This window comes from Herpailurus yagouaroundi, unplaced genomic scaffold (genome assembly GCF_014898765.1).
Source record: "Herpailurus yagouaroundi ecotype Mexico unplaced genomic scaffold, PumYag 67556, whole genome shotgun sequence".
In the NCBI taxonomy this organism is placed as follows: Eukaryota; Metazoa; Chordata; class Mammalia; order Carnivora; family Felidae; genus Herpailurus; species Herpailurus yagouaroundi.
The window spans coordinates 2,877,609-2,895,108 of NW_024420362.1; the positions used below are offsets into that span (position 1 = coordinate 2,877,609).

Below are 17,500 nucleotides of genomic sequence, written 5' to 3' on the forward strand. Positions count from 1 at the left end.
CCCCCCATCAACCCTCAGTTTGTTCTCAGTTTTTAAGAGTCTCTTATACTTTGACTCTCTCCCACTCTAACCTCTTTCTTTTTTTTCCTTCCCCTCCTCCATGGGTTTCTGTTAAGTGTCTCAGGATCCACATAAGAGTGAAAACATATGGTATCTGTCTTTCTTACAGAATATAATTAAAATAATCCTTATCTTGAGGATTCTGATTATTGTATGAAAAACGTTTCACTGTACTATATTACAATGGTCTCAGGGGTTATTAAAACACTAAGAATCATTCTAACACTTAATGATTACAGATATGTTTTTTTTTAAGTTTTTATTTGAATTCCAGTAAGTTAACATACAGTGTAATATTAGTTTCAGGTGTACAATACATGGATTCAACATGTTCATACAACCAGATAGGCTTGTGATAATTTTTTATTCATGGACCAACAATTTGAATTAGCCTTAGCCACGTCTAATTTGCTGTTTTGAATATGATACATTCTAGAAAATTAGGGAGCTCCTCCTGTTAGAATGGTGTATAAAGTAACAATAAACAGGAAAAAAAGTGAGGATTTTAAAAACTCTCCTATGAATATATTATTAAGCTTCCATGCATGTGTACAGATGTTTAATATTAACAAAGTTCTAGAAGTTTAAGCTTAAATATTTAGGAAATTAGTGAGTCAATTAGATAATTGACATAATTAGGTACATCTAATGTACATTAAAGTATGACCATTCAGACCTTTGTTCCAAATGTGATGAAAAAACTACAAGAACAACATCAGTGGTGAAATCTATGGTATTAAAGAAAGAATATCTAACCTTCTGGGTCTATCTTTCTGGATTCTTATTCTCATATATAAGAAATACCTAGGGAGGGTTTACTTTTCTTTTCAAACCAAACATCTCTGCCTTACCCCCAATGAGATTTTGATAGATTATCTTTAGGGGTACATGTTCAAATTCTTTAGTTGATGACCTGGGCTGTATTTAATCATATATCACTCCATTGTCTTAGAAAAAAAAAATTGAGAATCCTTGTTTGTTGCTTTCCAAAACTTTAGGAGGCAGAAACATGACACTTTCTTCTTTTCTCTTGCTGAGGAAACAACTGAGATCTAGGAATCAGGACATACTGAAGAGATGTGACACTTAAAGAAAAATCTAACTGGATACATATATTAGGAATGCATATATTAAGAAGTACATGTTGCCACAAAAGGCTTAAGCTTAGAATCACTGATGCAAAATCCTCATTGTCAGTGTAAACAAGTGAGTAACATACCATGAGACCACTGAACCCAGCAAAGATGAACACACCAGAGAAAAGTAAAAAAGGACAAGAGTTACCATCCATACCCTTTCTGAAAACAGAACTTAAATAAACTGAGAGTCACAGTTTTCTCAATCAGATATTCAGTAGTATAAGGCAGAAAATGAATATTCAATTATAATAGATACAGGGAAATAAAAGATAGAAGAATAATAGCAACAACTAATGCAAAAAATGTGGCATATTAGTAAATGAGCAGAGGATGTTAATGAGCCCTTGTAGCCAGAAAATGTCCAAAGACATTATTACTCTCTTAGAAACAGAGGACCAGCCCAGTGAGGACAAGCATGGAAGCCAACATCTCAAAAGCCACACTAGAATCAAAACTATAACATTATCTGTAGCTACCTAAGCCCACAGACTTTTCATGAGGAAAGATTTGTGACAACATAAGAATGCGGGTTACACACACCATAACTAGTGAATGTGCCTAAGTTACCTGCATAGTGAACCTCAATATAAGTCACTTAAAATGTTGTTTTGATTAACTGCAATCAACTCCTTCCTTTTTAAAGTCATGGGTTAAAGGACCATTCAAAGTAGAACTGAACTTTTCTAAAACCAGATACACCAAAGCATACATCTGAATCAAAATGGGTTTCAGTAGACCCAAGTCTATGGTACATTTTATGATGATGAATTCCAACTACTTTCAGTTAAGACTAACAGAGCACGAGTTACAGATGCATGCTACACACTCATTCTTCACCATGAAATGTCCCTTATTTTGGTATTTCTAGTACTTTAAGTATTATATACATTTATATAACATATATATAATACGTACACATATATATATGTATTTGCGTATATGCGTACATATTATATATATTTACTCCCTTTTGCTTCTTTTTTCTCAGGTGTGAGACTAGTGAGTTTAAACAATTGTCTTTTAACAATGCCATGTTTAAACAAAATCCCTCTTCAGTTAACACATTAGACAAAATAAAAAGTCACATTAGTTGTATTTGTGCTTGTAAGTGTACTTTATCTCAGATCAAGCTGTAAAGTTATTTCAAAAATGTTAATTATTGCATATATTCATATTCAATTTAAGGAATTATTTTTAAGAAAAGCTCCTACAGCATTGTAACAAGAATACCATTCTTAAGAAATGTGTCTAGAATATACGAATCCAAATTCTATACATACTTAATGCTGAATATAAACGATATCAATCTAAGTTCAAAGAGGAAAGCAAAAACTTTTAAATGAAAATTGAGGCTGCAGAAAAAGAAAAAGCAGCAGTCTTTTATGTTCTCAGTATTCAAATTCAAAGAAAAGAAATTCCCTTTCGACTTTGAGAAAACAAAACAAAACAACAACAACAAAAAAACCACCCACATCACTCTGGATACATTAGCTGAATTCTGAATCATAAGTTGTATAGAGAGACTGACATTACTGCAATATAGAAAAGCTTACAAAATATCTAATGCTTTACAAAAGCAAATAGAACAAGGTACATTTATTTACTCTGCTGCAAATACTTTTGTCCAATGAGAGAAAAACATTAAAGTTCATTAGCATAATAAATGTGTATACACAACTTACTGGTAACATTGTTTTTAGTCCTGAACGCAGGAATTCATTCCTTAAATGTATTCTAAAATCAAGCTCATAGGGTGAAGTGACAAGGGCATTTATAAACTGCATGCAGGCCACCTGCAATTAGAAAGCAAATTTTGTTAATTTTTTTTTCATTAAGGGAATATTTACTTACTGCATTCAGATCATTATTTTTCCATTAGCTAAAGGCATACATACATATACTATAAAAAGAAATGTAAATTTTTACATAAGTATAAGGATGATTTAGTATAAACAACAAAATTAACAATTAAGTTTCTAATGTCCAGAATAATTTTAACAAAAATATGGATGGCCAAGTATTGCTATGTTTTGCCAAACAATATGAAGGAATATTGAATTCTCTCTGAGAAGCTCAAAGTTCCAAAAGTCTGCATATATAGCCCTTTAAAAGATCATGAAATGTATCTTTCATACCCAGCTGTCCTCAGAGTGCACTTGGCCTCAATTCTATATGGTTATAAACACTTTTCTAAAATAAATCAAATAATGTACCCTGGTATTACACAGGGAACAGTGATAACTTGGAGCTATTATACTGATTTATACTCTCTCCATCTATCATTGGGATACACTTGCAAAAAATATAAAGTTTTAAAATATATGATTAAGAGGAATTAATTTACTGTGTATAAAAATGAATGCAAGTAAATTAAGATCAACTAGAAGGCACTGTGACACCAATGCCAAAGTGCATTGCATGACAAATAGAAGTGTTTGTTTTTAAGTGAAGGTGATTCCTTAATTATATTAACACTGTAAAGAAGGTTTGGTTTTTCTTACCTTCTAATATTGAGGTTCCCTACTATAAAGGGGACTTACTTTCTGGTAATTGCAAGCTAGAAGGGAATCAACAAAGTGCTAATTGCCAGTTGATCCATACTTTTTGGGGAATGCTGCTCAAGTTTACGGCAACTAGATAATAGTTTAAGTGATGAGCTGCACATTTAAATTGATCATTCTTTTTTTTTGTTTTTTTAAGTTGATTTCTTTATTTTGAGGAGAGAGAGAGACAGAGAGAGCAAGTGAGGGAAGGGCAGAGAGAGAGGGACAGAGAATCCCAAGCAGGCTCTGTGCTGACAGAGACTCAACCCGGGACTCGAATTCACAAACCACAAGATCATGACCAGAACCAAAACCAAGTCAGACGCTTAACTGACTGAGCCACCAAGGCGCCCCTAAATTGATTATTTTTAAGGTATGCAGTGAGTGCACTGTACAGTGTTCAAAGAGTTGATTGCCAGAGAACTCCTGGAAAACCAGATTTGGTAAAGATGTCAAGTATATATACAAGTATATATAGGAGACACAAATAAATAATAGTATGAGAAAAACAGATCAGCAAAAGAAAATATTTCAAATGTATTTTGACTTGACCTATCCCACCTATCATTTTAATAGTTATTTTTCAAGTAGAAAGAAAATATTAAAAGGTTTAAAAGTACAGTTCCTTTAAATATTTCTTTATTAAAAATACAGTATTCCTTTCATTTTTATATATGTACCTTAGCCACTTAAGCTGTTTTTAGGGAGAATAGTCCATCCACTTCACATCCAGGTTCAAAAATAAAAAGTTGTATGTTTTAAAGGGGATGACTAAAGTTGTTTCTAACATTACTAAATATCTAAATGGCAACTGAACAATGTAGTCCAACTCCTATGAATGCTCAAATGTCAATATAAAACATTTAGACAATTGATTAAAAATGCTTGCTTTATCGTAAAACACATTTCAAATAAGTTATTATGATATTTATGCCTTAATGGAGTAGTTAACCTTCTTACTTACAATAAGAAAATATGTAAGTCTTTATATAGTTTCCATAGGATGGGATAAAAGTTTGCATACTGTACATTTATTAAATATATTATCATTGCATGTGCTTGAATAATCCTTGTTATGTTACAACTATGACATGACCAAACAAGCCAAAGTACATGTCTAATCCAAAATTAATAGAGAGAAAAGTTGCCATCTGCTAGGATTGTTTTTGCCAGAAGAAATTCTAGCTTAATGGCTTGTATTAATACCCTACAAGAGAACATTTCAATATGAAACAAGTTAATGAGACTTGGATTTGTACCTTTATACAAATAAAAGTATTTAGATAAGGAGATGATAAAAATAGTAAAAATCAATAAAATTAATGAATATATCAACATAAAAATATGTTTACATTTAATAAGACAAATACTGCAATACTATAAAATACTTTACATGTGATGTATAACTGAATGCTAAAAAAGAAGTGGCATTGAGGGGAACCTGGGTGGCTCAGTTGGTTAAGCACTGACTTCGGCTCAGATCATGATCTTGCAATTCTTGAGTTTGAGCCCCGCATCAGACTCTGTTCTGACGGCTCGGGGCCTGAAGCCTGCTTTGGATTCTGTGACTCCCTCTCTCTGCCCTTCCCCTGCTTGTGCTCGGTCTGTCTGTCTCTCTGCCTCTCTCTCAAAAATAAATAAGTTTTTAAAAAATGTTAAAAAAAGAAGTTGCATTCATTGACTATAAAATAATTAGAAGACAAACAAAATAGGTAGGAGACACTTTGAAGTCAGCAATTTAAAGAAATAATGGCACTGGTTTATCAATGTACTATTTATTGTTTATCAAATTCTAATAGACATATAATTAAATATAAATAACATAAGGAGAATAGTCATACCATCATGTCATTTTCCAACATATTCTGTTACAGTGATTCCCTCTTATAAAAACATTTATAGTGTATGAATGTGAAGAACAAAAAAATCATCTTAAATATGTCTATATCTTTATGTTACTATGTAATTACTGCCCTTTTTAGAGGACATAACAAAATCAATCCAAAACGAAAATAATTGTCACTATTTACAAATACAAAATTAAATTTTAAAAATAGAATTCGTTTCAATGCCAGAATATATTATTACTTAAATATAAACACGAAACAGCCATTATGTAGATTCTGAATAATTAAATACAGAACCCTAAACTATTATCATTAGTATTATTCTTTTTAAAAAAAATAAATTTGAAAGCACATTTATTTATATATTTTTTAATTTTTATTGTTGAGAGAGAGAGAAAGAGAGAGAGAGAGAGAGGGAGGGAGAGGGGAGGGGCAGAAAGAGAGGGAGACACAGAATCTGAAGCAGGCTCCAGGCTCTGAACTGTCAGCACAGAGCTCAATGCTGGGCTCAAACTCACTAACTGCAATATCATGACGTAGCCAAAGTCGGACACTTAACAGACAGACGCACCTGGCGCCCCTGTTCTTATTATTAATTACCAAACAATATAGAGACTTTATATAATTCACCATTTAATGCCTTCCTCATAAAAACCATTCAACATAAGTGTTACTATTATTCTTAATTCACAGATGATGAAGCTGAGGTTCAAAGCAGGTAACTTATACAAGGTCAGACAGCAAGGAGAAAACTCATGATTCTAAACCATATCATTTTATTTCAAATACAGAATAATTTCCAGCACATTCAAATGCCTCATTAACTCCATTCATAGATTTACACAAAAAAAGATTTTAAGGATGGGTAATATAATAAAATTTAACTATTGCATCATTTAATATACTGGAAATATCTAGCTTTGAAACTATTAATTAGAAAGCATACAATTATTTTAATAATATATTGTCTAGTATATAAAGTGCTTATCATGTAAGTCAATTATACCTCAATTTTAAAGAAAACAAAACAATGTGGTTATCAAAATGCATAACAGATTACAAACAAAAAAAAAGAGGAAAGGTAGAAAACAGTTCCCAGAATGTGTTATATTCCACTATATATGTTATATGTGTATATATGTATATGTGTGTATACATATATATACATCCTGAACAATGAAGTATGGGTAGCATCCCATCATCCAAAATAATGGTCTCCACTTTCCTTTACTTCCTGCCACGCCACTCCCTATTCAGGATACATTTGCATACAGATACAAACACACACACACACACACACACACACACACACACAGAGGCTAGAAATAGGCTATTCAATATGGGGCCACCAGTCACAATTTAAATTTAGTTTAGTTACAATTAAATAACATTTAAAATTCAGATGCTCAGTCACACTAGCAACGGTTCAAGTGTTCAAAAGCCATATGTGTCTACTGGCTACCACACTGGACGGCATGAATGAAGGACAATGCAGAAACTTTGACTAGATAGCATTGCACTAGAGGCTTTAAGGAAAAAGTCTTCTGCCTAATATCTAAAACCTAAGCTCCAAAGAAGTACAAAACTCATTCCCAAATAATGATAGTTTCAGAATTGCTATGTTGAACTTCCAAGCGTATAAATCTTTAAGATCATGATTGAACTATATTGTCTGCTTATAAGGCAAAATCAATCTGCTTTAAAAAAATCCAACCCCAGAGATGCAAAATAAAGAATATGTGACTTTAAAGTGGAGAGACTGCCTAAAAATGCCAAATACTCTGTTCTGATGTGTTCCTTTAAAGATAAGGAAACTGAAAACCTAGAAATACTAGATGATTCGCCCAAGATCATGCAGCTAATAAAAAGCCATGAAGACTGAACTAGAACTCATGTCTCATGACTGTTTGGGATTCTTTGTACAACACTACAATGCACAAATCTGGCATTGCTGAATAGCATTTTTCCTTACACTGGGAAGAAAAGCAAGTACCCTTGAACTGAATATCACAAAGTCCATTTTTCCAGATTCTTTCTGTTGCTTAGTTTCTTTATAATAGGTCTAAGTTTCAAAATGGTCTGCCATATCTGTTTTAAATATAGCTTCCACAAGAATTAAAATTTAAACGTCACAGTAAATCAGCACATTTTGTCCATTATTAATAAATATGGTAGGATAGGACCAAAATTCTGATTCTTAACCACTAAAACAGTTTCTTTATTTGTACTTCAGGGGTCTCCTTTTCTACGTGATAAATATGCTGCCAAATAAATGCATGAATATGTATAGATAAAAACCACCAACTCTGCATGTGATAAAGATCCAATAATTTGTACCATGTATAATTATATGCTAAACTGAATTACTATCAGTTTTTCTATCACATTAGGATTATTCCTTTACTATAATAGTATATTTTCTTTCTACAATAATGGTCTACATCCTTTAGTCACAAGATGCTATTGTCTTCATCCTGCGGTATAGGATGTGATACAGAGTGTGAAATACCACAAAAGAGATTATAAACTTTGTAAAGGCAAGTTCTGCATTCATTTAGGATTTTCTGTTTAACCTCTAATTGCCCTCAATACAATGATTAAAATATAATGGGTGAATGGTAATGAGATATCTCAAAATTTAATAGCATGAGACACAGCAACACACACAAAAAAAATTGTATTCCATTTCTTACCAAAGTGGTAGAGAGGGAAACTATTTTAAAATGAAATATCCTCACAAAATTATTAGAAAAATGCTACAAACTTTTATTTAACTTACCAGGTCTGAAAACTATACAAGCATCTATCTCTCTGTTTGATCACAATTCAAAGAGCTATGGAGTACAATAATTGCCAACTCTAGGGCATTCTCAGACAGATTATCCATATTGCCACTAGCTGTGACAAAGTGTGCTTTTAAAATTTTATTGACACGGTCACAACTTGACCTTATTAAGTACTTTGTTGACATTAACAAGGTCTTTCTTTATCTTACCCCAGCAGGAGTTAGGAAAAAAGATGGTTTAAGTCAAATAAGTACAAAACAAGAAAGATACAAATGTACAGAGCAAGTTAATTAAATCAGGAAATGGAGAAAAAGTCCAGGCAGATGAAGCCATGTACAAAGGTACGGAGGTAGAAGGAAAAAACAGCATAAAATGTTCAGGATTCTGAGCACACTATGACTGGACCAAAACATATAAGTAGAATAGTGGTGAAGTATAAGTAGAAGAGTGGTGAAATATGAGGCTACAGATATGATGATGTATTTTGATGATGATGATGATGATGAAGTATTTTGTGTGTACTAAGACTACATTTTAATCCTAGAGGTTACGGGAAGATCTTGTTGGATTGAGCAGTGATATGACAAGAACTGTACTTCAAAACTATAACTCTGTGGAAGATGATTTAAAAGGGGTTGGAATAAAAGGTAGAAGATATTTAAGAGTCCAGAAAAATGGCAAAATGGTGAGATGTGACAATGCACTGAAATACACAAATGGCAGCAGAGGTGGAGGGGAAGGGATACCAATGAAGGAAAGAACAACACTAAGGAAGTAGAGTTGGTAGGATTTGGTGACTGAAGGAATGGTGAATGGAGAAGAATAGATTCAAAGATGACTATAATGTTTCTGGTTTATACTACCCAGTGGATAATGCAGTAAATAACCTGTTTTAAAATCCCCCCAAAAAAGAGAAAAATGTACACAATTGTTATTTAAAAATATAATTAGTGCTGTATTTTAACAGAATTACTTCCTGCGACTATAATAACATTTTGAGAAGTCTCAGGGTACTACAGAAATAGAAAATGTAATTCTATTACATTTAAAATACAGCACTAATTATAATTTTTAAACAATAAGTTTAAACTTTTGTGTTTCATTCTGTATTCTGAAAATATTTTTGAAATTTTAGATGAAATTTTTTTCATTGACATGAAATAGTTCAAATAAGAAAAAACCCAATTCACAATTTGTGTAAGAGTGATAGACTTTGCATATAACAAATTACTAATTTTTGTAGCTCATCAAACTAGGAAATTTCAGGGGCACCTGGATGGCTCAGTTGGTTAAGTGTCTGACTCTTGATTTCCACTCAGGTCATGATTTCATGGTTTGTTAAGTTTGAGCCCTGTGTCAGGCTCCGCACTGACAGCATGGAGCCTGCTTAGGATTCTCTCTTTCCCTCTCTCTGCCCCTACCTTGTTCATGCTCTCTCTCTCAAAATAAATTTTAAAAACTTAAAAAATATTTTTAAAAGGAAGAAAATGCAGTATACAAATGATTCATCACAAAGACCTGGCTTCAAATTACATCTCCACACTTCAATAGCTGTGTGATTTTGAGTGACTGATTTGAGTAAGTAATGAAGACATTGAATGTATCTAAAACACTTACTTCTCCTATACATACATTGTGGGACAAGTACAAACTCCTATATATGACTGAATGCCAGTGATATTTAGTTAGGTAAGCCCAACTAAAGAAACAAGAACAAAGATTTCAAGAAGTCATCTAAAACGTACAGTTTTCAGGGGAACCTAAGAGGCTTATTTGGTTGAGCATCCAACTCTTGAATTTGGCTCAGGTCATGATCTCACGGTCATGAAATGGAGCCCCATGTTGGGCTCCATGCTGAGCATGAAGCCTACTTAAGATTCACCCTCTCTCTCCCTCTCCCCTACTTGCTGTGTCTCTAAAAGAAAAAAGTACAGTTTTCAAATCTTTCAAATCTTTTCAAATATTTCAGTAGAGATATTAAAAATTTGGAGAGAGGGGCGCCTGGGTGGCTCAGTCGGTTAAGCGTCCTCCTTCGGCTCAGGTCATGATCTTGCGGTTCATGAGTTCCAGCCCTGCATCAGGCTCCGTGCTCACAGCTTGGAGCCTGGAGCTTGCTTTGGATTCTGTGTCTCCCTCTCTCTCTGCTTCTCCCCTGCTTGCATTCTGTCTCTGTCTCTGTCTCTCTTAAAAATAAATAAACATTTAAAAAAAAACTTAAAAAAAAGTGACAGAATTTTTATATAATGTACAGTATATAAGTATATATATTATATAAGTATATTATAATATATAATAAAAAGTATATTTTAAAAAGGAAAGCAGAATGAAATATCCCAATTATTTAAAATGTAATACATTGGATATAAAAGGCACACCATAAAAGTTTACCCAAAATGATAATCATAGTTAGAGAAAAAACAACTAACAAAGATCCTTAAATATTTAAAGAGAGATTATAGTTTTGTAACACTACAGTATTCTCTTTGGACAAGCCAATTCATCTATCTGCTGTAGTTTCAAACCCTGGCAAAAAAAAAAAAGATACTAATAATTTATAGCACAATAAAAAATAAAAAAATGATAAAATAAATTGTTTTACATTAGATAAGAAATTTTAACATTTAAACACTCCCTACTAAATAATTTGATAAAATTAAATGTGTAACCATCTTCTCTTTGTTGAATGATACTACAGTAGTTTAAAAATTAATTCAGAAAAAGATCTCCATGGTGCATTAAATGGTAAACAGTGTCTAAAAGAAAGAGATGAGCATCAAAGACCAAAAACCCTGATGTCAAATTCTAAGTCTGCCACTTACAAGCTGTATCAGCATAGATAAGCTATCTAGTCTCAATAAGCCTATTCATCTCATAAACAAAATGGACATGATAATAAGGCCTACACAGCTCAGTTGTTATGAGAATTAAATCAGATAATTTATGTAAATTAAAATTCTTCGTCCATGATCTCACACAATAAATATGGTCAATAAATATGACTTCTCATCACTCAAGAACAAAGTTATCTTTCATAAAGTGGGTCTATTCCTGAAACCATCTAAGAAAAAAGTGAGTTTTGTCATTTTCTAAATAAGACATTTAGTCTCGGTATATACAGGGCTATCAGATAGACCCTGACCAAAGAGTTGTAATTCACCGCCCCCCCTCAACATTCTGGTGAATCAGATATCTGAATGTTGTGTGAATGACATAAAGAGAGATATGCTAAGTTTTCCTAAATTTCTACAATAAGCCCACAGACTTCATCAACTTATGTTAGGATAATAGCATTGTCTGAATTGTTGCCCTATTACACTTGATTATTGCTAAAGCTTTAATTTCAATGGTTTTTTTTTATTTTTTAATGTTTATTTATTTTGAGAGAGAGAGAGAGAGAGCAGGAAAGAGGCAGAGAGAGGAAGAGAGAGAGAATCCCAAGCAGGCTCTGCACTGCCAGCACAGAGCCTGATGCAGGGCTCAAACCCACGAACCGAGAGATCACAACCTGAGCTGAAACCAAGAGTCAGATGCTTAAACAACTGAGCCACACAAGTACCCCAATGGTTTATTTTCTTATTTACTAACTTTCTTCCAAATATTAATGATAATCATACTCACCATATTATAATAACTTGAAGTAGTTTTCCTAATTTTAAACAAATTGTTACTCTCACAGACAAAATTTCTAGCTTTTATAAATGACCAAGCAACAGGAAGAATTTAATTTTTATGTTCCATTCTATTTAAATACTAGAAAGAATGGAGTTGGCATCATACAAAATGAGTACTTCAAATATAACCCCAGAAGCCGTTGAAGACAAAATGAACTCACCTGTAATTGCAAAGCTTCGTGATTTTCTAATCCTTCCACAATAGGTGAAAATCGTTCCCTATTATTTCTTTCTGCTGCTGTAGTTATTGCCCCTAAAAGTTTATCAAGACTACACACACACACACACACACACACACACACACACACAGAAAAAAAAATAGAAATGAGAAATCCATCTTATACATACATTATGATATGGGTTATCTTTCAGTCTTCCCTAATTCCTTTCTAGCACTTGATGTTTATAAAGACCACCACAATTTAAGAGTTGTGTTCCTTCCTATCCACATATTTCTACAAGTCAAATATTGATAGTTTTAAATAATTTCGGGCCATCAAAATGAAAATTCAATTAAAAACTTTAGGAAAATAAATTTTCTAGGTTATAATTTTTAAAAGATCCTTAGTTGATAAACAGTGAAATTTAAAATTTTAGGTTTTGATATTTCATGCATCAACATGATTATTAATAATCATTTAAGTATAATATGGCATATACAATATTAAAATCTTATAATAAAGTGCTGGAAAGAGCAAATACATTTAAAAGAATTGAAAACATCAACAATCTTTGAAAATGGGAACAAGAAACAAAAACTAAAAGAGAAAAGCTAGGTAACTAGAAAAGCATCTATAATTACCTAGCGCAAGAGAATTATTTACCGGAAGAAAATTATTGGAAACTATCACTATACAGTGTCTGAATCAAATTAACCTCCCTGGAGTATACTATGCTTATCGAACTATAGTTATAATTATAAAACATATACCAGAATAGGTTATATTATAGGAATTAAATACTGAAAACCCAATTGACAAGAAAAACATTGTTTACTCATATATAAATGGATTTTTCCATGAAACCTAAGGATACCTTACTTTTGTATATGTAATTTCATTCTTTGCTCTGAGATAAGACTTAATGCTCTATGATAATATTTTTGGTTAGTGTTTGTCTTTGGTTTCTAAGTACACTAAGCAGCATTAAGCAAGATCTCATTTTATTCTAACATGTATGAAAAAGCCAATGTATTACAATAGTCTTAAGTCTTTTCATGGCCCTGTTCTGATTCAAACAGAAATTATTACTGTCACACGAAATGTTCAGAAGAAATATTTTAGTTCATGTCCGTAAGAGGATACTTTATCCTTTATCACAATGGTTCCTTACTAACTGGGCTTGTTAATGACATCAAATCTGAAATTTTTCTTCTCAGTCAATATTATTTCCATAGGAAGGTATGATCTAATGTACATTCAGCAATGACTTGTTAAAATTAACACATACATGCTCTCTGAATAATTACAATCTTTTTTGTTCTTTCTGTTTAACAGGTTTACTTCACTCTATGCATAACTACTTCATCTTTTCATTTATCATAGGCAAATAAAGTAAAATACCACTTTAAATAAAATCATAGTACAAAATAAAAGCATCTGGTCAATTCAGTGGGTTAAGGAAGTCAAATTTTTTGATAGGCACATGTAGAGGATATTTGTGTATGTGTGTGTATGTATTTAGCCATATTTGCTCTCTGATTTTTCCCCACTTTTATAATGATTGCTTTACCTTCAGCTAGATAAAATTCTATTTATTCAATATGAATCCAACTTTGAAGAATTTCCCACTAGAATTCTATTTAAAATCTCTGTCAAAAAATTTTAGGGGCGCCTGGGTGGCTCAGTCGGTTGGGCGGCCTACTTCGGCTCAGGTCATGATCTCGCGGTCTGTGAGTTCGAGCCCTGCATCGAGCTCTGTGTTGACAGGTCGGAGCCTGGAGCCTGTTTCAGATTCTGTGTCTCCTTCTCTCTCTGCCCCTCCCCCGTTCATGCTCTGTCTCTCTCTGTCTCAAAAATAAATAAACGTTAAAAGAGTTTTTTAAAAAAGTTTTTTTAATCCTGTATGTAAAAATAGATATGGTAAATTGCCAGTAAATTATTTTCTACAATTTAATTTTTTAAATTGTAATCTAAAGTAATTTTCATGCAAGTAATCTAAAGAAAATCACAAAATATGGGCTTCCTCAAGTACTATTTTCCATGCACTTAATATAGTAATACAGCAATACTTACATGTTCTCTTCTCCAACAATGCAAATAGCAGAAAGTATTTTTACTATTTCAGTCATCATGTTGGGTTGTTTGGGATCAATTGCTCTTGCCAATAGCAAAAGACTCCTTTCATCTCCTAGAATCCTTTGCAATCCAAACTAAAGAAAAAGAAAAATAAAAACAATAACCCTCATTCAAAATGCCTATGTAATGCATGTTTAATTTAAAAAACAACTTGCAGGGTGCCTGGGTGGCTCAGTCAGTTAAGTCTCTGGCTCTTGGTTTCAGCTCAGGTCAAAATAGCATGTATATAAAGCCCCACGTCAGGCTCTGCCCTAGAACACTGACAGTGCGGTGCCTGTTTATTTATTTATTTTGAGAGAGAGAGAGCATGAGTGGGCTAGGGGGAGGGACAGAAAGAGGGAAAAAGAGAATCCCATGAATAGACACTTCTCCAAGGAAGACATCCAGGTGGCCAACCGACACATGAAAAAAATGTTCAACATCACTCATTATAGGGAAATACAAATCAAAACCACAATGAGATACCACCTTACACCTGTCAGAATAGCTAACATTAACAACTCAGGCAACAACAGATGTTGGTGAGGATGTGGAGAAAGAGGATCTCTTTTGCATTGCTGGTGGGAATGCAAGCTGGTTTAGCCACTCTGGAAAACATTATGGAGGTTCCTCAAAAAACTAAAAATAGAACTACCCTATGACCCAGCAATTGCACTACTAGGCATTTATCCATGGGATACAGGTGTGCTGTTTCGAAGGGACACATGCACCCCCATGTTTATAGCAGCACTATCAACAATAGCCAAAGTATGGAAAGAGCCCAAATGCCCATCGATGGATGAATGGATAAAGAAGAAGTGGTATATATATACAATGGAGTATTACTCGGCAATCAAAAAGAATGAAATCTTGCCATTTGCAACTATGTGGATGGAACTGGAGGGTATTATGCTAAGTGAAATTAGTCAGAGAAAGACAAAAATCATATGACTTCACTCATATGAGGACTTTAAGAGACAAAACAGATGAACTTAAGGGAAGGGAAACAAAAATAATATAAAAACAGGGAGGGGGACAAAACAGAGGAGACTTATAAATATGGAGAACAAACTGAGGGTTACTGGAGGGGTTGTGGGAGGGGGGATGGGCTAAATGGGTAAGGGGCATTAAGGAATCTACTCCTGAAATCATTGTTGCACTATATGCTAACTAATTTGGATGCAAATTTTAAAAAATAAAACATAAAATAAAATAAAATAAAATAAAATAAAATAAAATAAAATAAAATAGGGGCGCCTGGGTGGCACAGTCGGTTAAGCGTCCGACTTTAGCCAGGTCACGATCTCGCGGTCCGTGAGTTCGAGCCCCACGTCGGGCTCTGGGCTGATGGCTCAGAGCCTGGAGCCTGTTTCCGATTCTGTGTCTCCCTCTCTCTCTGCCCCTCCCCCATTCATGCTCTGTCTCTCTCTGTCCCAAAAATAAACGTTGAAAAAAAAAATTAAAAAAAAAATAATAAAATAAAATAAAATTCAACTCATATTGGTCTTCTAAAAACCTGTATCTCCACAATAAGGTTCTATTTAATTACATGAATGTTTTTCAAATGTAGTTGCTTGTCTATGTATTTTTTTTAAATTTGAAATGACTGCATCTTGGGAGTTTTTGCCCCTTGATCAGATATGATTTCCCTTAGCTTGCCTAAAAAATCTATAAAGATTTGGGAGAAATACCTGAATAATAAGTATTTCCTCAACAAAGAAAAACATGTAAAGTACTTACTGATATAATTTTCTAAAGTAACTCTACTTGTGTCATTGGATCTCTCTGGAGATATCTAGAATTCATGGTTACATTCTCTAATTTGTATAGAAAATAAAATTAAACAAAAGGGGTAAAATGTTGGAAAGTTCTTTTTGTATACTATATGCTGGTTAAAGAAGCAATAAACCTCTTCCATACCATCTTCTATCTTCCCCCTTTCAGGAAGCTGTGTTACATTACAAAAGCTATGAACCCAAGGAAATGGTGACTAGGTTTTGGTAAGTGCCACAGTGAACTAGGCAGAGAAGACACCATTTTCACTAATTTTCTAGGCTTGGATATGAACACACAAGTGTGTATTATAGGTATGAACAGAAAAAGAAATGTTTTAAAAGGTTAAAATTGAAATCTTGCCATTTACAACAATGTGGACAGAACTGGAGGGTATTAGGCTAAGTGAAATAAATCAGTCAGAGAAAGACAGATATCATATGACTTCACTCAGATGTGGAATTTGAGAAACTCAACAGATAAACATAGGTGAAGGGAAGGAAAAATAAGATAAAAACAGAGGGAGAGGCAAACCATAAGAGACTTTTAAATACAGAGAACAAACTGAGGGTTGCTGGAGGGGGGTGTAGTGGGGGAGTGAGTTAAATGGGTGAGGGGCATTAAGAAGTACACTTTTAAGGATGAGAACTGGGTATATGTAAGAGATGCATCACTGGGTTCTACTCCCAAAGCAAAGACTACACTGTATGTTAAATAACTTGAAAATAAATTAACAAAAAAATAAATAAATAAAAATAAAGTAATACTAAAAAAAAGTATATAGACAATGAGAAGTTGCTGGAGGGAAAAAAGAGAACCCATAATTAAAACCTATGTGCACACATTTGGCTAAACAGTTAAAAATCGTTAGAATAAATGGGAGCAGGTATATAGATAACCCCAATGGGTTCACTGTTTTACCTTGAATTTTTTATATTAACTTTGGATTTAGTGTTTTGTTTTTTTTAAGCTATGCTGGGATTGATAACACAGAACACTAAAAATAATAAAGTTATATTATAAAACAAAAAAGAAAAAAAGGCTAAAATTGGTTTTCACTATATTTAGAAGGTATTTTCTTTGATCTTTGTCCCACAAAGTATTTCTCAGATTTCTTATGAAATGTTTGTTTCTCATTAGTTTAACAGTGGAATCCTACATTTCATTAGATCAAAATTGTCATTTCAAACTAACTTTTAGTTAAGTACCAAACATATGAATATTTTCATAATTCCTAATTTAACTTCCAAAAGAATTTGGGGAAAAAAGGGGAATATAGCTAAAGCTCTTAAATGTAACTTTACCAGGGGTCATAATAAATAAGAACATACACAGAGACAAAACAGAAAAAAAAAAAAGAAAAGAAATGGAAGAGACAAGATGAAAAAGAAGCAAAAAAAGAAAA

General features: G+C 33.1%; 1 protein-coding gene across 4 annotated transcripts in view; it reads right to left on the minus strand.

Moving 5' to 3' along the window:
* The window catches only part of DIAPH2 (diaphanous related formin 2), a 1,032,498-nt gene that overhangs the window by 770,219 nt on the left and 244,779 nt on the right, over positions 1 to 17,500 (minus strand). For all 4 annotated transcript variants that reach the window (XM_040467675.1, XM_040467674.1, XM_040467672.1 and 1 more), the window contains 3 exons: positions 14,281 to 14,417; positions 12,208 to 12,316; positions 2,882 to 2,992 (listed from right to left, as the gene is read on the minus strand). In XM_040467675.1, coding sequence (XP_040323609.1) covers positions 2,882 to 2,992; positions 12,208 to 12,316; positions 14,281 to 14,417 — 357 coding nt within the window. The remainder of the gene's footprint in view (positions 1 to 2,881; positions 2,993 to 12,207; positions 12,317 to 14,280; positions 14,418 to 17,500) is intronic.